The sequence below is a fragment of the Lepisosteus oculatus genome, chromosome 13, assembly GCF_040954835.1.
Source record: "Lepisosteus oculatus isolate fLepOcu1 chromosome 13, fLepOcu1.hap2, whole genome shotgun sequence".
Lineage (NCBI taxonomy): Eukaryota > Metazoa > Chordata > Actinopteri > Semionotiformes > Lepisosteidae > Lepisosteus > Lepisosteus oculatus.
The window spans coordinates 12,878,085-12,899,435 of record NC_090708.1 but is presented as its reverse complement, the minus strand read 5'-3'; the positions used below and the strand labels follow the sequence as shown (position 1 = coordinate 12,899,435).

General features: G+C 38.9%; 1 protein-coding gene across 1 annotated transcript in view; it reads right to left on the bottom strand.

The window, feature by feature from the left end:
* hs6st1a (heparan sulfate 6-O-sulfotransferase 1a) overlaps window positions 1–20,207 on the bottom strand; it is a 118,697-nt gene extending 98,490 nt beyond the window's left edge. Inside the window, exon 1 of the mRNA XM_006637682.3 lies at window positions 19,366–20,207. Within this exon, the coding sequence (XP_006637745.1) occupies window positions 19,366–19,883 (518 nt within the window). The 5' untranslated portion in view covers window positions 19,884–20,207. The remainder of the gene's footprint in view (window positions 1–19,365) is intronic.
* Window positions 20,208–21,351: the final 1,144 nt, after the last annotated feature.

The window sequence follows — 21,351 nt, the reverse complement described above, 5'->3', positions numbered from 1 at the left end:
TATTTACACTTCTTTACTTTAATAACATGACTGCTGGATGTCAACAAGGATGATTTGACTGCACTGTGGGAATATTTGGGATGAAACGAAATCTGAGAGTATAGTGGCCTATGAGGCACTGCATTCGGGAACCACTTCTTCATTATTAAAGGATAAGGAGGAGGCATTGTGCTGTGGGTCAGGATAAACTGTGCTTTCCATAATTCACCCTAGTAAAACATTTGTTTGCATGCATCTGTTGTTGTCCTGCATTGCAAGTGAAGCAAAAGAAATGCCACTGCCATACAGTAAAGTGTAACTATACTTCTAAAGCATTCAGACCGACGGTCTGGTATTAGCATTTTCCCACAATTCAATTAACACGGTTGTCAAATCTCTGGTTGGTTCACATGCCTTTTTCACCGAATGACACTGTGTGTGGCATGCTGATCCCTCTGGCTTTTGGAAAACGCATATTCCCCCCCCCACCAAGACAAAACAAGGATGTGCTTTCTTATGCAGTCCAAATTACTGGCTGTGAAGAAAAGATTACTACACTCTCTACACAGAATCCAGGCATAGGTAAAAACCAAAACAAAGAGAGAAATAGTAGGGTTCTATATGTGCCTGGTTAACTTACAAATTGACCTTTAAGTCAAAAACATGAGTCTAACGATTCTGCGGGCGATTTAGAAGCTGAATGGTGTGTAGCCCACTTTCTGTGTTTGTGATGGTGGACCACACTCTGCAACTGTCACCTATTGGTGACTCTTCTTGTGCGTTTCTCTGCAACCGCTGACTTGTCCTTGAATTTTACTGCGCTTGCTGAAAGGCTTTCCGAGAGTGATTTGTGAAAGTTCCAGATGTGACTATGTTGGAATGCAACAGTTGTTTTGCACGGTAGGAAGCCAGTTAGGAGACTTTTAGCGGTAAACAAACACAAGGAGGTCAGGCTTCCTCTAGTCCGGCATCTGTCTGGAATAATTCCAAATGGCAAGGAAAAACGTTCTCCCCTATTTATTCAGGGTCGTAACAGCTTTGACTATCTGAGTTGCTGCCTGTGCAGAGCCAAGATACAAATGGACGGTCTATTCCAAAGTTTAGAAATGTAATAACTTATGATTCCACAATGACGTAGAAAAAAAACCTACCACTGCTCATTTTTTTTAGCTGTGGGTATTTTTTGCAAATAAAATCAAGGCAGAATTTTTGTCATATTTTATCAGCATGTAGTAGTGTTGCTATGCCAGAGCTTTATAATAAGTTTTAAACCTTTAAAAGAGGCTTACGCTGTTTTTTCATTCTGTCACGTAAAAAAAAACACACACTTAGGACACATAACCACTACTCAGTTGCACCTGTCACTTCTAGGTTAAAGGTCATTTGTAAGTAAAAAGATAATTGAATATTACGTGATTTTTTTCCCAAATGTTCATTTATAGATACTGGGATTGTTTTCGGGCAATAAACAGTGTAGCATGTTTTTTTACATCTACTTAGCCATATGACTGTCTTAATATACATAAAATGTGCTCAATGAAAAATATTGCTCATTCAGGTGATAATATATATTTTATCTTAACCAAACTAAACATAGCCTAGAAAGAAGGGGATGAGGTACATATCTACAGATAAGGTAAGGGAATCTCAATGTCTCCAATGTAAACAGGAACCAATCAGACCAAAGAGAGGGAGTGCATATGCCCCTCTTTATGCTTTATTTTTAAAATACTGTGATTCCTGCTTATGTGTGTCTGGTCTCCATACTTGAAATAGAGGACACTAAAGCTACACCTGTTGGGCTGGTCTGGTTATAAAACATTAGTTTGGCACTGGTGCAACAACATTTCATCCTGAAAATCCACAGATTAAAAGAAGTCACTTTAACTGCTGTTGCTTGATATCTTTATGAAACTCCATTCACTTTCTCAGAGCATTCAAACCAAGGCAGTAACTTATTCCTAAAAATAAGAAAATCTACCATGTGGAATTCTATTTAAAAGTTAAATCAAAACCCCAAATTAAATTACACAAACTCAACAGAACATTACATAGATGTCATTATACAGAACGTAAACTGATTAAATTCAACATGACTAAATAATGCAGCCCGGAGAATTGAATGTCTGTTTCATCTGTTTTTAAAAAGACTCATTCTGTTCAGACAATGTTGAGTAGTGAACATCTTCCACCTTCCTCGGTCTGTCCTAGATTCAAATTCAGATTATTTTACTTTTTTTGTTAGCTGTACCCATGTTTTCTCTGAAACTGGGCTCATTAATAGGACTGCATTTTTTTGAGTGTATTAACTCCAGAAGAATTTTGGTAAGAATCACTCTAAAGATCTGATAGTAGGAAGGTTACATATACTCAGACCCCTGACCTCTGGAAGCCAAGCTCAGCGTATTACCAGCCTTGTATCTAAGTTAATAACAGCCTTGATTTATACACTGCCAAGCTCCAAAGCCCTGTTGACTGGAATGCCTGCAAAAATCCCTAATTGTCATAATGCTTCTATGTATTGCTGAAAGTGGAAAAAAATCAAAATTCCTGAGTAACTAAAAAGACCCTGCTTCAGAGTAAAGAAAAGGATAAACCATTAAGTGCAGTTTTCCCCTTATATTTGTAGAGCAGTTTTAAGAGATCAGTGCCACCTGTTATGCTGCTTACCTTACATTTTATGTGACAAAAAACATTTATGGGACAAAAAACTGAAAAGGTCCACAATCTATTCTAATGTTGAAATGCATCCTGGGAAATAAAGTTAATGTGATGCTTTTTTGTTTCGTTTTTTTAGGGGAAAAGAGTCTACATTTCTATGAAGCTAAGATGTTCTGATGGCACGCCCAGCTAGCAACTCCTCATCCAGGAGAGGTTAGACCAGGGGTTCTGTTCCACACCTGCACAAACTAAAATTCAATGCTATCAATTTTAAAGGTCCCTTTTAGGTTGTTTTATGGACTGATAAATGTATAATGTATCAGTACACATTTAATGTATAATATTTCAAATCAAATATTTATTACAAATTGCATCTTTATAGCATGATTTTCTGAATTCAAGACACAATAACAGTAAAGATTTCCATAATGGTGCAGTGGTTCAGGGTTCTGGCAGGAATAAAGTTGACGACTTGCTCAGCTGTTGACAGGACAGCTTTCTGTTTCTGGAAGTGATTTAGAAGCTAGAGCATCACGGTGTAAGAAGCAGTGAGTCACACTGACTTGTGCAGCTTCTTTCTTCACCAGGAGGGAAAATCCAGAGTTCTTTCCCAACACAGGAGGTGCTCCATCAGTGCATTTTGTGCCGAGTTTTTAATTCCATTCCACCTCTTGCTTGGAAAAGATACTTTTTACTATTTCATGAACGTCCGATTCCTTAATGCTTAGGGGGAAAGCCTTACAAAGGAGAAATTAATTTTTTATGGTACCAGTGTCCACATAGCAAATACAAATAAGCAGCGGACTGTACTGTGACTTGTTGGTATTCTCTTCTATAACTTGTTCCAGAATATTCAAAGAAACGTCAACAACGCAAGAACAAATGATGCCAGTTGACAAAGGAACTGCCTCCATCTTCTTTTGCTGGTCTTTACCACATACTGTACCAGCTCAAGCATTTCCATTGCACAAGCCTTGACAAGTGTTTCTCCAACAGAGTGTAGCTGCATCAAAAATGTGACTTGGTAAAGACGCTTCCAGACCTGGAGCAAAAACAAGTTTCTGGTGCCCTTTTCCTTTTCTGTCAAAATACCTCCAGACTGTCTGATACATCCCCAGGGTGAACAGAAGAACATTGCTTTTTCAGCTCTGATGGTTTCACGCTGGCACTGCAAAACAGTTTCCCACACAAGAAGCATCGAGGCCTCCATGTTCCTCGATATCATGTGATGATTCAGCAAAATACCGTACCTCTTCTATAACCAAAATGTTTAAACCTAGGGGTGCGATGGCTTTAATGATCATTTCAAATTTTATTAAAAACTTTATGGTTAAATACAATTAAATGCACTAATTAATAGTTACCTAACCAAGTGCAGATTATACACATATAAACATAAATATTGATATGATAAGTATTCTATGTTTCTATTATATGTGACTCCCTTTGCCTTTTGGACTCCTTTCCCACACCCCAGGTTAAGAACGTCTGGGTAAGAGTGTCAGAGGAAGGTATGTGGAGGGCCAAGGTCGAAGACTTCACGTAATTAATGCAGAACTTGAATTAGGGGACTATAATTCTTTTTTTGAGTTATATGCTTAGCCATTTTCCCCTGCTTACATTAAAGATCCAACTTCATCTTTGTTATGAGTTGATTTCACTGAAGTCCTTCGTACTTTACAAAATTCTGGTTTCTTAAAAGTACGAAAAGTATGAAATTTCGCAATAAATTATTATCAATTTCTGTTTTGTGCCTGCTGACAGACATGATTAAGAGCTTGGAGACTTTTAGTCAGTTATTTTCAGATATTATCTCCATTTCTGGTTTCCACTTTTCAGTGTTTTGGCCTGTTCCCAGAGTGCTGCAGTGGCTTTGTTTGCTGGTAGCATAATGCCTGCCACACTCCATCTGAGCTGGATGATTGGTGGGTTGGCTGCTTATTGTTGTGAAGAGCTTTCAGTTCCTCTGTAGAATATGAAAGGGCCTTTATAAATGGAATATTTCATTCACAAGCACATACACCCAAAACAAAAGAAAGCAAAAGGAAAAAAAACAACAAAAACAATCTGGATAAGTTAAGCCAACACATTTTCAAATTTTAAGTTAACTGAGGGAACACTGCAGGGGCCTTCTCCATAAAAAAAACCTTGTTTGAATAAGCAATTTACATTCAAACATGCGGAAGAGCTTGGGAGTTGAAGGGTAATTTAAGCTGATTCCAAAGAAGGTGTCTGAGGAGGGAAAGCAGAGAACCCATTGGGCACATCTATGTGTCTTGTTTTAGAAAAATGAATTTCTCACACACACAAACACAAAAAACCCAGGCACAAAAAGGGAAAGGCATGCGCTCTCAGTCTCTGTTCATCAGACCGATGGCTGGACATCCAGACAGATGTGAGACTATTTTTAACAGGGTACACCAGGAAGTCAGGCAATCACAGGCATGTTTTAGAGTGTTATTCAGGCAGCTGAGCATACAAAAAAGCTTAAAGAGGGAGAGAGTAAGACAGAGGATTTGGAATGAAATCTATTGTCATTACCAGAGTGCATTGCATGTTTTTTTTGTCTTTCTGCTGCAAAAGTACTGCATTATCCTCCAGCAACTCCATGCTCACAGATTTCAATTCAGATTAATTTATCCAGTTCTCTATTAGGGTAATTAAAGAAGCAGCTTTACTTTCTAAATATATAGATTTTTTAAATCCCACTGCCTAATCTAAACAGTTCTGATTACAGCCATATGACAGGAATGAATAAGACAGCTTTTATACAGTAGCGCTGATGTTATTGCAGTGCCCATTCCAAGACACCAAGTCCACTGCAGGGGTAATAAATCACAGATTTCTGTCTTTAATAGATAACGTAGCACAGTGCTAGCAACAAACTGAAGTCAATGACAGCACAAACATATCAGTGGAATACATATATCATGGAAACATAAGATGTTTTAAATAGGTAACAGATCTTTATTTCTAGTCCATGCTGCAAATTTTGAGAACAAACATATTGCACTGGAAGCAGTGCAGTTTAAATAATGGTTCAACAGGATCAAGTGTTGTAAGTGGATTGCACCTTAAGAGTGTTTTAAAGAAATATCTTCCATGTAAATAAAGTGTAAAATTAAAGAAAGAAAACCAAGAGGTCTTCAATATCAGAATAAGAAAAAAATCTTCACAGGTTCAACTGGATTTAAAAACAACTCACCCAATGCTTTTGTATATTTTACCCACATTTCGCGAGCATGGTCACCATGCAATAATTATAAGTTATTCAGAGAAGTACAGGTATATTTTTACTGCCATCTTAAGGCTTTTGGGAAACAAACATTTTTGGCATATATCGAGGATTATAATGTCACCTTTAAATGGGTAAAGTCAGGTAGTGACTCTGGAGTGGCCAGGAAATCAATTCCAAAAGCAAAGAGAGTTATTTAGAAAATAAAAAAGGGGAATGTACATAAAATTCATTAGTCTGCATTTCAGAAATAGACTGAAAAGACAAGTAAAAACAAGCCATAAATGACTGTGGAATAATTCTTATCTAGAATAGATAATGACCCTTTGTTGTCCTAGTTGCATAGCTATTTGTCTCATAAACATCAATTAGTGGCCACTAACTATTGGGATTCAATTGAATGACTAGCTGCTTACCTTGAAGCTGATAATGATTAACTCATCAGCTCTAAAACAAGAGAAACGGCATTATGCATGTGGTTTTGCACAGCTGCTTCACAAACAAGCTTGGGCTTGCCTTGTTGTTGTTTTTTCCCCTCTACAGATTGCTACAGTCCCATTAATTACTTTTATCAACTGTATCAGTTGTTTTTAATTACAATGTAAGGTCTCGTGACAATGAAGCAGCATTTTGTTAAACAGTTTAATAGTTTGATACTGTATATGCCAGGGTTATCACAAGTCAACTGCTCAAAAATCAGCTTCTTGCAGGCTGGGAGGTGCACCCCAACAGTTATCTCTTTCAATAAATAGGTTTATAAAATGCGGGCTGTTTTTTTTTGCATGAACCCATGACCATTTGGTTTTTCGATAATTGCTTCTGACTTTACAAAATGGCATCACTCAAAGCCAGCAGGTTCCAATTAAGCAGCCCTTAGTACAGTGGATTTCAAATTACACCCTGAATCTGATTGTGGTCCTAAAATCTAATTTATTCTAGAGACCCTTTTCACTGAACACTCTAAACCAACCTACTTAACTTGTGATATGAGCTTTCTAGCAGTTTGAAATAGTTTACTTTGTCACTCCAGGCAGCACCACAGATGTCTATCAGTGGCTTACTTCCTTCTGGGATATAGAGTGCATCTTATTCAGAAACCAATCAGCTCCTGCCTTTCGAGTAATTAAATTTGACAAGATAAGAAAGCAAGTTACAGTGCAGAAAACCTCTGCCCCTCTCCTTTCCACACTATAGCACTCCATTCATTCACCTGGCTCCACAGAGGGGAGAAAAGGCAGTTTTTCAAAGAAGGAACATGAACAAACATCTGGAACAGTAACAGAATCTGTGATTCAAATTTACAATACCATTAATCATCAATGATCATTTGATTCATATTCATTACTAAAGCTCCCTAATTATAAACTTTTTGCTAATCAGGCTTTGAAAGGGAATTTGCAACCTATTCTGAGCAATCAGTTTTGTGGGATCAGACACCTTGTTTTGCATATGATCGGTGAAACGTCATTCATTGTATTAGAGAATCCAGCTAAATCAGTCAGTCAGCGCATCATTTAGTATCCTTTCACAGTTCCAGAATAGAGCTTAATTTTTGTACAGGCTATGGTAGCACAGTAGTACAGTGGTTAGTATGGCATCCCATCCAGGGCACATTCAGTCTTGCACCAGGATAGTCTGTGTTGCTTGCCAGAACAGGGTCTGCCTCCCCCGTGACCCTGTACTGGATGAATTTTCTAATTCATGGAAGTTATTCCATAATACAGTGTAGGAGCTACTGATGTATTTCTGCTGCCTTCCTTTCAATATACTTAACTGTGAAACACTTCATTTAAAAGCCACCCTCATCATTTTACAGATTACTGCAATTTATCTTCCAGTCATTGCTGGCTGGATCATTTTAATTTCATACTAATGCTGTATTTCAAAATACCGGAATGCAATGAATTCCATATTTCAAAAACCAAAATCAAGCTGGGATATTTAAGAGGCACCACTGCAGAAAACCAGTGAAACAACACAATAATGAAGCAGTTTCACAAACGTCCTTGATTACTTATGGATGTCTAATTATGAGGGGAACTACATGTAGACAGATTGCCGCAAATGTACTTTAGCTGTTGGTTAAAAACTCTTCTCAGTCTTAGACAAGACATTATACTGCAGCTACATTACTTCATTTATTAATTTACATGTTTATGAAACCACCCAGAGAGATGTACTGTAGCTGGACCACTGATTATTAAAAAAGCCATTAAGGCAAAACATCAGGATACTTTCTCAACAGCGGCACTCCACTGCAGAAAGCAATGTGGATTATTCTGTGTCCCATTTTGAAAAATGTAGATTTAAAGGACTAAAATCGTGAAAGACAAAATTATTCTGGGGAACATTCCTGATCATGCAGAGAATTCAAGATTGTCAAAATTGTCAAGGATTCAGTAGGAGATGATAAAAGCACGGCTAAATTACCCTCCATTATACAGATACATGCTTTGTTGTTTATTACTTTTTGTTTATGAAATCTTATTTTTTTTACAATCCACTGACACTCATTCTAATTTACAAAATGAAATTCTCAAGACAAAACTTTGTGACTTATTTTGGCTTTATTTTTTATTTTGGCACATCCTGTTCACTCTCTGCCTCCCCCTTGTAAAGCGCAAGGCCCTGTTTAATTCAGCAGAGTACTTTAAGTAACAATGGAAACCTATGAACAAGTGCTCGGCGATAACCACAGGTCCAGTATTCAGTGATCGATCATACTATCAAACAATGGTGCTGTAACCAAGAATGTCTTTCATGTCATACTGGGACAAATTTAAAAAAATATGCTTAAAAAAATAAGAGTCGAGGTCTCCCTTTTATATTACTGGCTCAACTTGTAGAAGATTTAAATCCCTGCTCACCTTTAAAAACAAGTAATTTCATTAATTTTTTAACATGCTCTTTGAAAGCAGCCACAGACAGAATCCCAATTACTACTTTTATGTAACAGTCTCCAAAAGGGATCCACAAATACAGTATACCACAGTCATCCATACAGTACACCTCCTCTAATAATCTAACCATCCTGTTTTAATAATCACTAAATTACTTGTTCAATACTTGTGTCATTTTCAAATTTAATTTGACTCTCATGTGGTCCTATCCTGTTCTTCACAAAGGCTGCAATAAACACAGTGCCAACTTTACAAATATTTAGTAAAGCCGCCCCCGACACAGCAGTGAAGACCTGTCTGGTATCTCCTAGAAGTATTGTCCTATCTTCTAGGCTGACAAAGATGACTGTATCATTTAATGTTTTCTTAAAAGTCATTCCAGAAGAAGTCATTCCTTATCTTGCAGAAGAGGCTTTCAATTTTCGTTGTGCTCTGGGAATGTTGTCGGACTATGTACGCTACAATATCCCATTTATTTAGTCTAGTTGTGATTGTCTTAAATGGTAGGCATCTCCAAGCTTTGTGACTGCAAGAAGAACAATTGAGCACTCTTTTTACAGTTATTAAAACCATGTTGCCAAAACACGTACATGTGCATCTTTAATATACGGTACTCACAGGAACAATGAACTTCCTTTTCTAGATAAAGTACAAATGAAAGCTAGCAATTCTTCAGTGAAATGTTAAAGCCACCACCCTTGCCCTCACTAACCAACAGTCTGCTTTACTGTTCACGATATATGAATGACGGCTTTTCCAAATACTCAGTTACCACAATAAATATCTCTATTGTTTCAAGGGAAAGGGTGAGGGTGTGGAATTTCATGTCAAGTCATTTGACTACAACATTAAATACAATTTGCAGTACAAGCCCTTACAAGATTTGCATAACCAGGTTACCGGTTTTGAGCCTACTAATCTTTAATCCATGTTGATCTGATGGGATTAACCCAACAGGCCTGTCCCAATTTAGAACCACTAGGGTTTACACAGAGCTTCCTAAAAGTCATGTCAAAGTTTGAGCAGGAATTCTGATACTAGTTAGTCCCTTCCTGCATGACCTTCCAGAAATAAAATTAAGGAAAAGTCACCCATTCAAGTCACTTTTGCCAAAGACAAAGATTTATGGATGGACTTAAGAGTGTTATAATGTAAATAAATTGTATTTTATATAACATTACTTTGTTATAATGTTTGGCTTTATTATGGTACATCATCTCATCAGAAGTGGCAAAATTACTAATGTATTAGCTGGCAGAGGATTTCAACTGTGTACAGAGTGTTTCTTTGTCTAGTACTCAACGTTTCAAGACATGTCCTTAGTGCAAGAGTGCCAATCTACCACACATTCCACTGTAGTGTTTTGGCACAATCTACTCTTTGTTTCATAAAATGAAATTGGCCACATTTTAAGTAACTTGTTGTAGGAAATACCTGAAATTAAACAGAGTGTAACCACTAGGAACTCCAGCCCGAGATTGTTTTTATTTACATTAAAAACCTTGATCATATCCAAAATTGATTATTTCAATGCTTGTTTTAAAGGCAAGACATGAACTACGAAACTCGGGCCAACTAAACAAAGCGATTTGAGCAAGGGAGCAGTGGAAATATGCCACACTACCTGCACAGCTGAATACTAGAGACACAGTCTGAAGCACAGCAGCAGTAAATTACATCTAGAGGATTCAGTCCTCAATGAGAACATTTTTGACCTGCTTCCTAATATTGCAATGTAGGATTTGGGGGGTATTTTACTTCAATTAACTATCCGCAGCTCTGAACTTATGTAAAGCTTATGGTTAACTAGATCCTAGAATTTCGGTACGTGAGAACATCAGCAAATGTGCTTCTGCCCTGTAAAACTCAAGGCTGTCCAATCTGCATTTCAAACGGTCTCCTGGGATGTAGACTAATGTATAAACCTGACAACTGCTAATTAAATGCTAAACCTTAGAACACCCCCCACCACTTCCACCTACCGATGCCCCACCTTATTCCCTCTCTTCCCAGGCAACACACAGTCAGTCATTACACAGAACGCAGTCGCCCATTAGCCGAACCAGCCATTTTGGAAATTGCGGCAAATCTTCCATGAAAATACATTTCCTCTAATGTTCCAGTCACGCTCGGGTTCCACTGCAACCCACATCCATAAAGCTACAGGGTGGAAAATTGCCTTGGGTGTTTGATTAGAGTGACATAAGCAAAAGGCAAGACGAAGATGAACAGAGATACGGGAAAGAGAGTCGATTTCCCTGCTGACAACGCCTGAACCTACAGTATAGGTGTGCAACAGCATACTCTCATAACAAATAAACAAAGTAAAGGGTCGCAACACCAGGTCTGATTGATGTTTTAAATGCACAGACTTTTACATGCACTGAAGATGGCACATACTGGTCATATTTAGACACTTGAGCTGTACAAGGGACCAAGGGAAAGAGAGAAATGCAGAGCTACATCACTGAAGGAAGGATATGAAGAAGAATGATCAACAGAGGCCTGGCAGAGAGGACATCTGTCCAAAGGGTTTATTGCAAAAGCAACCATTCATCACCTATACAGTGGCTAAGGACAAATACACATAACACAAACAGAATCTAAGAGGCTTTCTGCAGTCACTTATACTCTACAAAAATAAAAAATCGGGACCAACCAACAACAGCTAACTAAGCACTTTTCTGCTCTTATCACTCAAGCAACCTTGCAATTGGATTAAACGGATAAAACATGAAGGATTGTGATCTTGTGCTGTTATTTATTTATTCCTCCCCCTATTCAACACTGTGCTGAAAAGAGACAAGACTCATGAACCCTTTCTAAAGCAGGTTCTGTAGGATAACCTTGTGTAAAGGGTGAAAAGCATTTAAAATGTGAAAGAATTATAAATTAAGTTTTAATCCAAGCAATCGATTCATTGAAATAACATACTGCCAAAGCTTATTAGAAGAGTCCCACACCACAATGGATTTTTGACAGACCAGCTCATCTTCAACAGCCCAGTGCTATAATAAGTTCCCAGGACACACTACATCTTTAAATAGACCTCAGAATAGTTCCAGCCATAGACTGCATGTAAAATTAGCACAATGACAAGCCACTGTGGTAAAATACCTCGATTACCAACACTTGGAACTAACGGAAGTGATTGTACCTGATAAAAGACAGATGTTTTGAAAGCAGGTGAAAACAGTGGTATGTGTTTTTGGGGAAAAAAAGTCTGAATTTTTCAGAAAAAAATATCTAAAAAGCCTCACCCTGCCCTGAATATTAGGATTTTGTAGCTTTGTTCTTCTATGTGATCATTTAAAAATAATTCAAATGCACAGCTCTAAAATGTTTAAGTTTTTCATTAAATGGATGCAGTATTTCATCTCTTACTAGCAAAATAAAATGTCAGGTGGACAAAAGTTGGCAAAATACTTCCAAAACCAAGAATGCCGAGTCACAAATATTACCACCAATAAATACTGGTAGTTTACCTCTGTAGCAGGTATACTGGTACAGTGTAGGGCCAGAAACAACTTTAGAAACCTTCTAACATCAACTAAAAAAAGATTAAGTTGATGGTCATGCTCACCAGTTTGAAACTGAAAGTTCCTATGTCATGACTGCACTGAAATTTAAGGAGAGCAAACTCCCAGTGTGAATGAAACAAAAAAAAACAATTTTGCCACTCAGAGATACTTTGATCACTGCCTTTTTCTCCCTATCTGTATATGCGTAATCAAAGCCCCTAACCTTAGAACCATTTCCTGAATAGAATATGTCTATTCTTACAGAACTCCGATTTGACCCCCTTGTCATTAAAATATGACCCTTCTGTACATGTCCCTTATCAGCTCTCATATGAAAGAGACAAAAGAGTCATTGTAATTTTCTGTGCAATATGACACACAAAACCGCTGGGTTACAAGGTCATTTATTTTACTGGTTATTTTTTAACTATGCATTAAGGTTCAGTACAATATTGAATCCTATCAATGCCTGCTCCTATTGAAAACAGCAAATTACTCGCAATATGTTTGCACCCAGCTATTGCAGTTTATTGAACGATTTCATTTTTTTTTCAATTGGGAAGGTTTGGAAACTGCGGAGCCACTGAAATGAATGAAAAATAGAAAATCACATTCAAAAGACTTTTGTTGCTCCGTTTGATCACAAAAAACAGTGTGACTTTTGTCATTTCATTACAGTTTTTAGTTTCATTACGAGCAAAACAGAAGATTGTTGGCACCACTGATCATGACATGCATGGTTTCACAGTGCCTTACATAACCTTAACATAGAAAGCTATAACAGTTGAAACCTTCTTGCCAGACTGAGCTTTTCTCAGCATTGTGAGGGATTTAATAGTGGTGTGTTTGAAGGTTGAGACAATTTAACACATCAGGATCACACAGATGGGTAGCTTTAAGACAAGAGCCAGCTGTGAAAGAAGCAAGTCTCCTTATGGCAAAAAAAGTATTCAGTTTTCTCTGCTCAAGCTTCCCCTATGTGGCTGTAGTCCTTATGTGCAAAACTCCTATCCTCTAGGGACTTTCAGACAAAGAGCACTTCCCGAAACATGCAAGTCCGAAGTTGCTTTTCCTCCACAAGGTCTTTTTGTGGTCACCAAAATTCTTTATATACTTATTTTTGTAAGGAACAACATACTTTTTTGTTGTTGTAACTATTCATGTAAACACTGACTGTCGCTTTAAATGACTGACTCACAGCAATAACCTTGTGCCTGTTCCTTTTCCATGTCACGGTTTACAGTATGCGGTACTTGATATGTTTTTCACGTCACGGAGATGCAAAGCCACACACCGCCTTCCTTCCGAGCCAAATTGCGGCCGGAATTCCCACTGCCACACTTCCCACACCATGCCATTAAAATTCCCTGCGAGGACTATAAGATCCGCATAATGAAGGTACATTTCTGTTGACTTCACCATAATGATAGCCCAGGAAAGATTGACAACGTGTTTTGCATAACGAGTGTTAAATGAGTCCTACCATTAGGGACAGGTAGATTGAGCCAGCCTACACAGTAATAGAAAATGACCTGAGCCAGGCAGGAGTTGGTGGGCGTGTGACTGAACTTGGTTATACTGTAGATAACAGGGAGAAAAAGACAGACACTTCCAGGAGCCCCAGATGTGCAGAGAAAAGATTCCCTCCCTCCCCCCTCCAAGCCTTCTGGTGCAAGGCAACCTCTTTTTCCATCACATTTTTAGATCTATTCGAAAACTCTTAAAATTATTAGATTATAAATTAGATCAATTCTATTTTCTTTAGCAAACAAGGCAGTTTCAAGTAACAGGCCAATGTCCAACTCAAACTAAAAAAATCTTTTTTTCAGTTTAAACGGCCAAATGCAAAATGATTTAAGATATTTCTTTGATAGCTGTTTTTCTTTGAATACTTTTCAGTTCCCTTTATTTCAATTTTGTTTTCATCACAAAAAAGTAAAAAAAAAACTTCACTATTTTCTTCCAATTAAGAGTGCCATTACGACTCAATCTGTATTGCACGCAAGATGGTATTTAGTCGAGCTTTAAGCTGTTAAGCCTAGCAGGATATAGACTAGAGGCCAGAGTAATAAAATTGAAATAATGAGTTAATATAAACATGGTGATATATGTTTCGTTAAGCAATTACATACCACATTCGTTTCTGTGTTCAAGGATCCCACGGGTATAGAGCAGAATGTAAACTAACTGGAAAATTTATTCCTGCTACCAGCGAAATTATAAAAGATTTGTTATCTCAAATACATTAAGCACAGAAAGAGGGGCTATAAGGCAAGTGATTAATTTTAGAGTACTCGAATTTAAAGTTGGTTATCACTGATGAACTTTGTTTACATTTCATGCGCAATGGCATTAATTTAAGGGAGATCACGTTAATTGCCTAGACTTGCTCACAGTATACACAAGGGACAGAAACATGATGGATCAGAAGTAACTACAGACTGTTTAAAAATAAATAAAAGGCAAGTAAAAACTTCAGAATAAATGCACGACTAAGGAAAATGACAGTTCTGAGCACTTTAGTTTGTTACACTAAATCACACTATATGTAACTTGTGTCAGACTAAATGACTCTGTGGCCTAAAATGCAGAAACTGTTCTGAAAATGGTTTCCAATGTGAACTACAGACAGATTTCTTTTATTTCTGGGCATCAGCTTTGGTTGAAATGTTATTAAAGGCTCCACCATTCACAGAGCAGAGCTAAGCAGATGTCATAAGGTATCATGATGCTGATCATGACAGTCTAGAAGTGAACTTCACGTAAATCTGCTGCCTATATGGACAAACGAATGTAGTTCAAGTGGGTAGCTGCGTCAGCATGCGTAGGCTGCAAAGGAACAAGTAAAGGTTTATTCCATGCTGAAAAGAAGAAAAAAAACAATGTTTCTGCTGTGGAGCCTTCTTCGAGTGTGAGGAAGAAGGCTCCACAGACGGAACGATGTGTTTCTTTTCATCTCTTTTCAGCATGGAATAAACCTTTACTTGTTCCTTTGCAAGCCAGTGTAATGTAGACTTCAGAACCTGAAATGAGGTGTTGAAGGTTAAGAAACAGGCTTTTTCAAATGAAATTCAAAACAATGTTATCTAAGAACTCAACATTCTTAACTAGTAACTATTTATCAAACGCCATGATGTATGCGAGTGAAAAAGTTGCTATTTTCCCTAAAACCCAAACCATTAAATATAAAAACTGCATTAGGCATTTTGGACTATGTCTTCAACTCACATCTCCCTGTAATATCATACTATCAAGACACATAAAACAGAATATAATATAAAACGATGATAATCCGCTCATAAGATCTTCCTCATACCCTTTTTAATAAAATGATCTGTTAGTTTATTGCTGTAATTTTTTTCTGTCATATCACGTAATAATCCTAGGATTGATTTGAAACAGACAATTGGGCCTTCAGTCTTGACTACACTGCCAATTAACACCCTGCTGAGCAAAGCCTACATCATGTTTGCTTAAAAAAGCATTGCCTGATTGTTGTTGAAGATGTCTTCAATTTATCTTTTTTTTCATGACTGAGGATGTCTTAAAACCAACTAGAGACGCATATTAAAATGCAAGTATGTTTGCTATATTCTCTGTCTCCTGGGAAGTAGTGTCCTAATTTTTCTGCCTTACAAATGTACATGATAAGGTGTCTTCGTCTTTCTCTTGGTGCAAGTACATATGATGGGAATATTATAATTTAGGTTAATGCAGCAGGATTAGTTTACACACTTAAGGTCTTTTCTATGTGTTCACGTAGCTTCAATGTGTTCACAAATTTGTGCATGCAAAAAGAATGTTTCTGGAATAAAAGCAAATCCCAAACAGGTATGCAGGTAAGAAGTTTCAATATTAATCTTTGTTATTCGATGAAAAATTGCTTATCTTCCTAGATGCATTACCAGTAGCTGCCATTTTTACCTCAGTTCATGTACTTTTCAAAAGCCGTACCACAGAAAGGTTTCCAGAAAAGGGGGCAGCCGTTTAAATTCGACAAACACATTTGTAGACCTCACGGATCATAAACCCCAGTTCAGTTGGTCAGAAACGTTTTCTATTCCTCTAAATAGCCCAGGACTTCAGCAGCCCCCCGTATTACTCAGTATTTGGTTTCGCCGTGGTACCAATGCAAATTTGGACTAAATATGTATGTGCACGGAAGTGTTATTCATCGTGATAAAGAGGACACAATAAGATAATAAACGTCCTTGTTTGTCCGGGTTAGTTCATTCACAGAAAGAAATGGGTATTTTTGACATCACAATTACAGGTTAAAGCAGATGGAGCGTGACTAAATTCATCTGGCACTTCCATTATTGACTCTATGTCTCCTCAACTCTAGAGGTACAAGCAAGATATGAGAGACACATGAAAAGCAAGGATATTACTTGACCAGAACTTAGAGGACAACCTGGCCATGCGGATGAGGTAGATGACAGCATCATGCAAACGAGTCAAAGGGTAGCCTGTATTGACAATGGGGTTGGTGGAGTGGCGCTTGTCCAGACAGCACCGAGAACACAATGTGTAGTCCTGGATTTCCACACGGCTGAACAGATGACTGCAGAGGGCTGAGGTTAGATTCGCCTTAGTTACTCTTTGAAAGATTTGAAAAGAAAACCCCTCACTGCGCCACTTCCAGAGCTTGCCTTTGAATGTCAAATATTTTAATAAGCAACGTAATCCCATAATAAACTTGCACGTGCCTTTTTAAAGTTCATTTGCCGAAACCCACAGTAACATGCATGACGCGAAAAAAAATCTTAGAATAGCACGTGTAAAAGAAAAATTCACCAGAGCTAGAAATTTCTAGATTGAAAAGCATACGAGAGTTCTTCTACTTGAGCTGGTGTGCATCTGTCACCTCTGATTTGATCAGACTCGAGAAGCTATAGTATAAAGGCAAGAAAAATACTAACAGTACCTGCGGCAGGGAGTGGTCTCTCTAACGAACAACGTTGCCAATTAATGTTTTTTCTGATAAAAAAACAAATATGACTTCCCGAGGAGCTCTAGCATAAAACGGCTCACTTTTATGCCAGACAGAACCAGAGAGCTCCAGTACATAGTTAACCACGGGTGCCATTTCAACGCAGCGCGGTGAGGGAAGCGATGTCTGGAAACGCTTTTCAATCAACGTGAATTATTATACAACTCAAGGCAGAGCTGAATTCACAAGCACCTCACGGGACTAGCCAATAGTCACATAATGTTCGATATTATTCTATAGAGCGTTTTCCCAATTCTGAAATTATTACAGTGCGATACAATCCTCGGGAGAGATCAAACAGGGATCAGTCCAAAAAGTAAAAATATAAACAGCTAAAAATCCTGCTAAATACAGGCACCGGCTCGACAACACAAATGTTCGTATTAAGCGCGATAAAACAAACGAAACTCTTGATTTTCAACCACTTTGTTCACCTGTTTAAATTGATTCTAGATTACATCTACTGCGCACTTTCCGTGTACTCCTGTCATTCCGTTAAGCAGAAGATGTTAATAATATCGTGCACAATGACTTTAAAACTTAAAAAAAAAACACTATCAGAAACCCGGTGTACACTATCAAAACAAACGCTGCGTTCTAGAGTTAGCTGTGCTTCCTTTAGGAATAAATCAATAGTTGCATTTAGGATTTGGGGTTGCCTAAACCTCCACATCTTCCGACGTCTCTGCAATTCGTCGTATTGTCAGGCAAGTTGTACCTGTTCTAAATCGACTTATTTTATCAAGTATGGGCAACGACAGTCTAATGAAAAGACAGGCACGAATTCTCGTTTTTGTGAGATGAATCTCAGGTTTCCTGGAATACCTCCTGAAATCACTTTCGAACAGGGCTATGATTCATAACGCCTCGACTTCCTAAACATCGCACCGGCTTCCTCGAAAAGCCGTGCATCCAACCCTGATGATTCGTCGAAACTTGCGCAAGTGGAGAGTATCCCTACGTGACAGCAGCGCGACCCTATACATTATCAAGACAATACACAGCATTTCTTAAACCACGCAAACGATTTCACCCTGACAGCCATTATTTACCCGTAAGCCACAAAACGTTAAAGGCGATTTTGGTCAGACTACTGTTTCGACATACAAAACTACAGTATATTACACGCAGTTCTGTCCGTGCTCGTGTCACGCTAGTCGGGACGCTGTTTGCTTGCCATTCAACAGCTGGAAAGCACTGCTTTTCTTGCCCCGTCTGGGTGGTACAGCTTGAACGGCGAAGTTTGTGCTCCACTCGAAGCTTCATGAAGAGGAAAATAATTTCAATCCCCCCCAAACGACGCCTGTATAGTCCAGACCCTCTCCAGCAACCTAACTGCGTGAATATCAAATGCGGTGTGCCACTTTTAACGAATAAGGTGAACAACTAATGCGTTACCATCACAAGACGAGACGAACTCAAGAGATTATTACCTGAAAATGTATACATTTCCACTACCGCACTGGTGGAGCAACGACTTTCCCTGTAGCTACAGTAGACATGAATGTAACAATGTTTCCTCCTTTCAATACTAATGCAGAAAGTTTGTATCTTTGATAACCACTCACACGTGCTCGAAACAACGTTGTAGGACCTGCCGATTTAGGCTGGCATCTAAAATATCTGCCAAGGTTGAGAGTAGCCTAAACAACATTGGTCCAAAATTGTATTTAAAATGATATATAGTCTAGATCTTTAAACGGGAAATGGACTTTTAACCAGTCGGATTTCTGCCTTTTATTCATTGACGGAAAAAATAAAATAAAACGTATTTTGTCAGTTAAGTCCGGTAAAGCTGTGCAACAACGTGACGAACTATATAACCATAAGCTAATAGATAAGGTAATTCAAAACGTAGCACTGAAGGTGCCGTTAGGTAGCCTGTGCTTGAATTGGTCTCGTCTGAAACCGAAGTTTGCCAGACTCCACACAATCTTCAGACTGGGACTCTACAACCTGAATGATGGTTCACCCAAGACGTTAGCTACCGAAAAAAGGCATTAAAAAATAAGAAAGGAACAGTTAAACACCAATACGGTTAATGAAAGGAACTGTGAAGATCCAAACTGAACCTACCTCAGATTTTTGAATTTATTCTCTTTCTTGTTGAGTACCCCCGGCACACAGTTAGTGAGTTCGGTCCAGTCCGCATGTAACCCACAACTCCAACCGGTAGAGAACCGTGAAAACAGCCAGGTCTCTTTCCTGTTCGGACGGTAGCAGGTACACTTCTTCTGTCCGGGTCTGCAATCGCAGGGAACCTCTAACCTCACATTTTGGACCAAATGCCTCCCAAACGTGGTTCCCCCGGTTTTCTGGATGTGCAGGAAAACGATCACATCTTCCCCTTTGATTTGAAAATCCACGGTACGGTCCAGGTCCCTGATAGGAAAATAGTACTTCTTCACATAGTGAGGATCCGGAGTCGGAAAGATATCCGTATCGTCTTCCACAAGGTACCCGTGCGGAGACCCGAAGTTCATCATCCCCGGAGCCACGTACTGATACAAAATCAGCATGAAGAAGATGGATCCGACAACGATCAACAAAAATTTACTGGTCCTCTCAACCATGTTCCTTCCAATGCGGTTCATATGTTACCATCTCCCAGTTAACAGAGTCGGGGGTAGTTGGTACTAAAAAACTAAGCCCTGCACTGTTCCCATACAAAACACAATCAGAGGTCAGGTCAGAGGACCACGGCTTTAAAGTTAGACTTTAGATACATTGTATCCCATCGCCGGGCAGTCTCAGGGACATCTGACCAATCCAAGTCTACGAGCAATAGGCGACATCGAATTTGATCAAATCTTGCCAGAGTATTTTCCCTCTTTCACTGTTAAACAGTGTACAGTTTAAAGTCCTTCCTCCAAACCACCATCATGAAGCTCTGAGCCCAGCATGCACAGCGACACCCACTTTTTCAGCACACTCTAGCGCACACACAGAGACACACAAGACGAGGGGGGAAAGGATACTGAAGTGCATTTAATACTTAGGTTGGCATGCATCGCTCGCGCCAACATGACAGGAATCGGTGAGACGCAAAACCTGTCCTGTTCAAGACGCATCAGTGTTCTCACCGACGTTTTAAAGGAAATGGGTTGATTCTTGTGGCTTCTTAATCGTTTTGCTGACTGTTCTGTGCGTTTCTGCCACTATTTTAAACTTTTTGGCTTGGTGACGTGTATACTCGCATACTGTAAATATATACACACGGGCGTATGAGGCGTTCCACCGGCTCCTGACATTGACTCTACAGCACTTTTCAATAATAATAATAATAATAATAATAATAATAATAATTGCTTACACTTATACAGCACTTTTCTGGACACTCCACTCAAAGCGCTTTACAGGTAATGGGGACTCCCCTCCACCACCAATGTGCAGCCCCACCTGTGCGGATCGGTGCCAAAACGTATTTTATTATTTATTTTTAATTAAACAAGAAAATACTGGCGGGGGCAGTGACCGTTGCTGCCTGGTAGCTCTTGGGTTGAGCTGCAGATTAGGGTGTCTTCTGTTTGGGGTCTGCGTGTTTTTCCCACGTCCGTGGCGCTGTTGTGTGGGTGCTCCAGATTCTTCCAGCGTCCCTGGCTAGGTTAAATGATTCTTCAGTTGTTCCAGTCTGCATGCTGGAAGTGTTGAGACCAGTGTCCCATACGGGATTGTCTGAGTCGTCCCTTACAAAATTAAGCGACTATTGATAGTAGTTTAATGTTTTGATATTTCACGACGCGCTGTTTCAGTTTGCAGCTTCTCTAACCCAACACTTTTGTCTCTCTCTCTCTGTTTCGTTTCTCAATTTTATCCCCTCTGCTCATTCAGTTTCCGCACAAGCCCTCTGGGGGATTTGCAGGTACCCCCCTATCCTCTATGCTAAATGGCAGCCGTTGAGCCTGGCACGTCAATGGCTAATCATGAACGATGCCACCGACAATCAAATGCGCTCACAAATGCGAGGAGGGTAGTATTATACACAGAGCACGCACACGATTCTTAAAATGTCGTTGAAAACCAGATTGTGCAATGAAATATACATAGCAACTTGCACCTTTG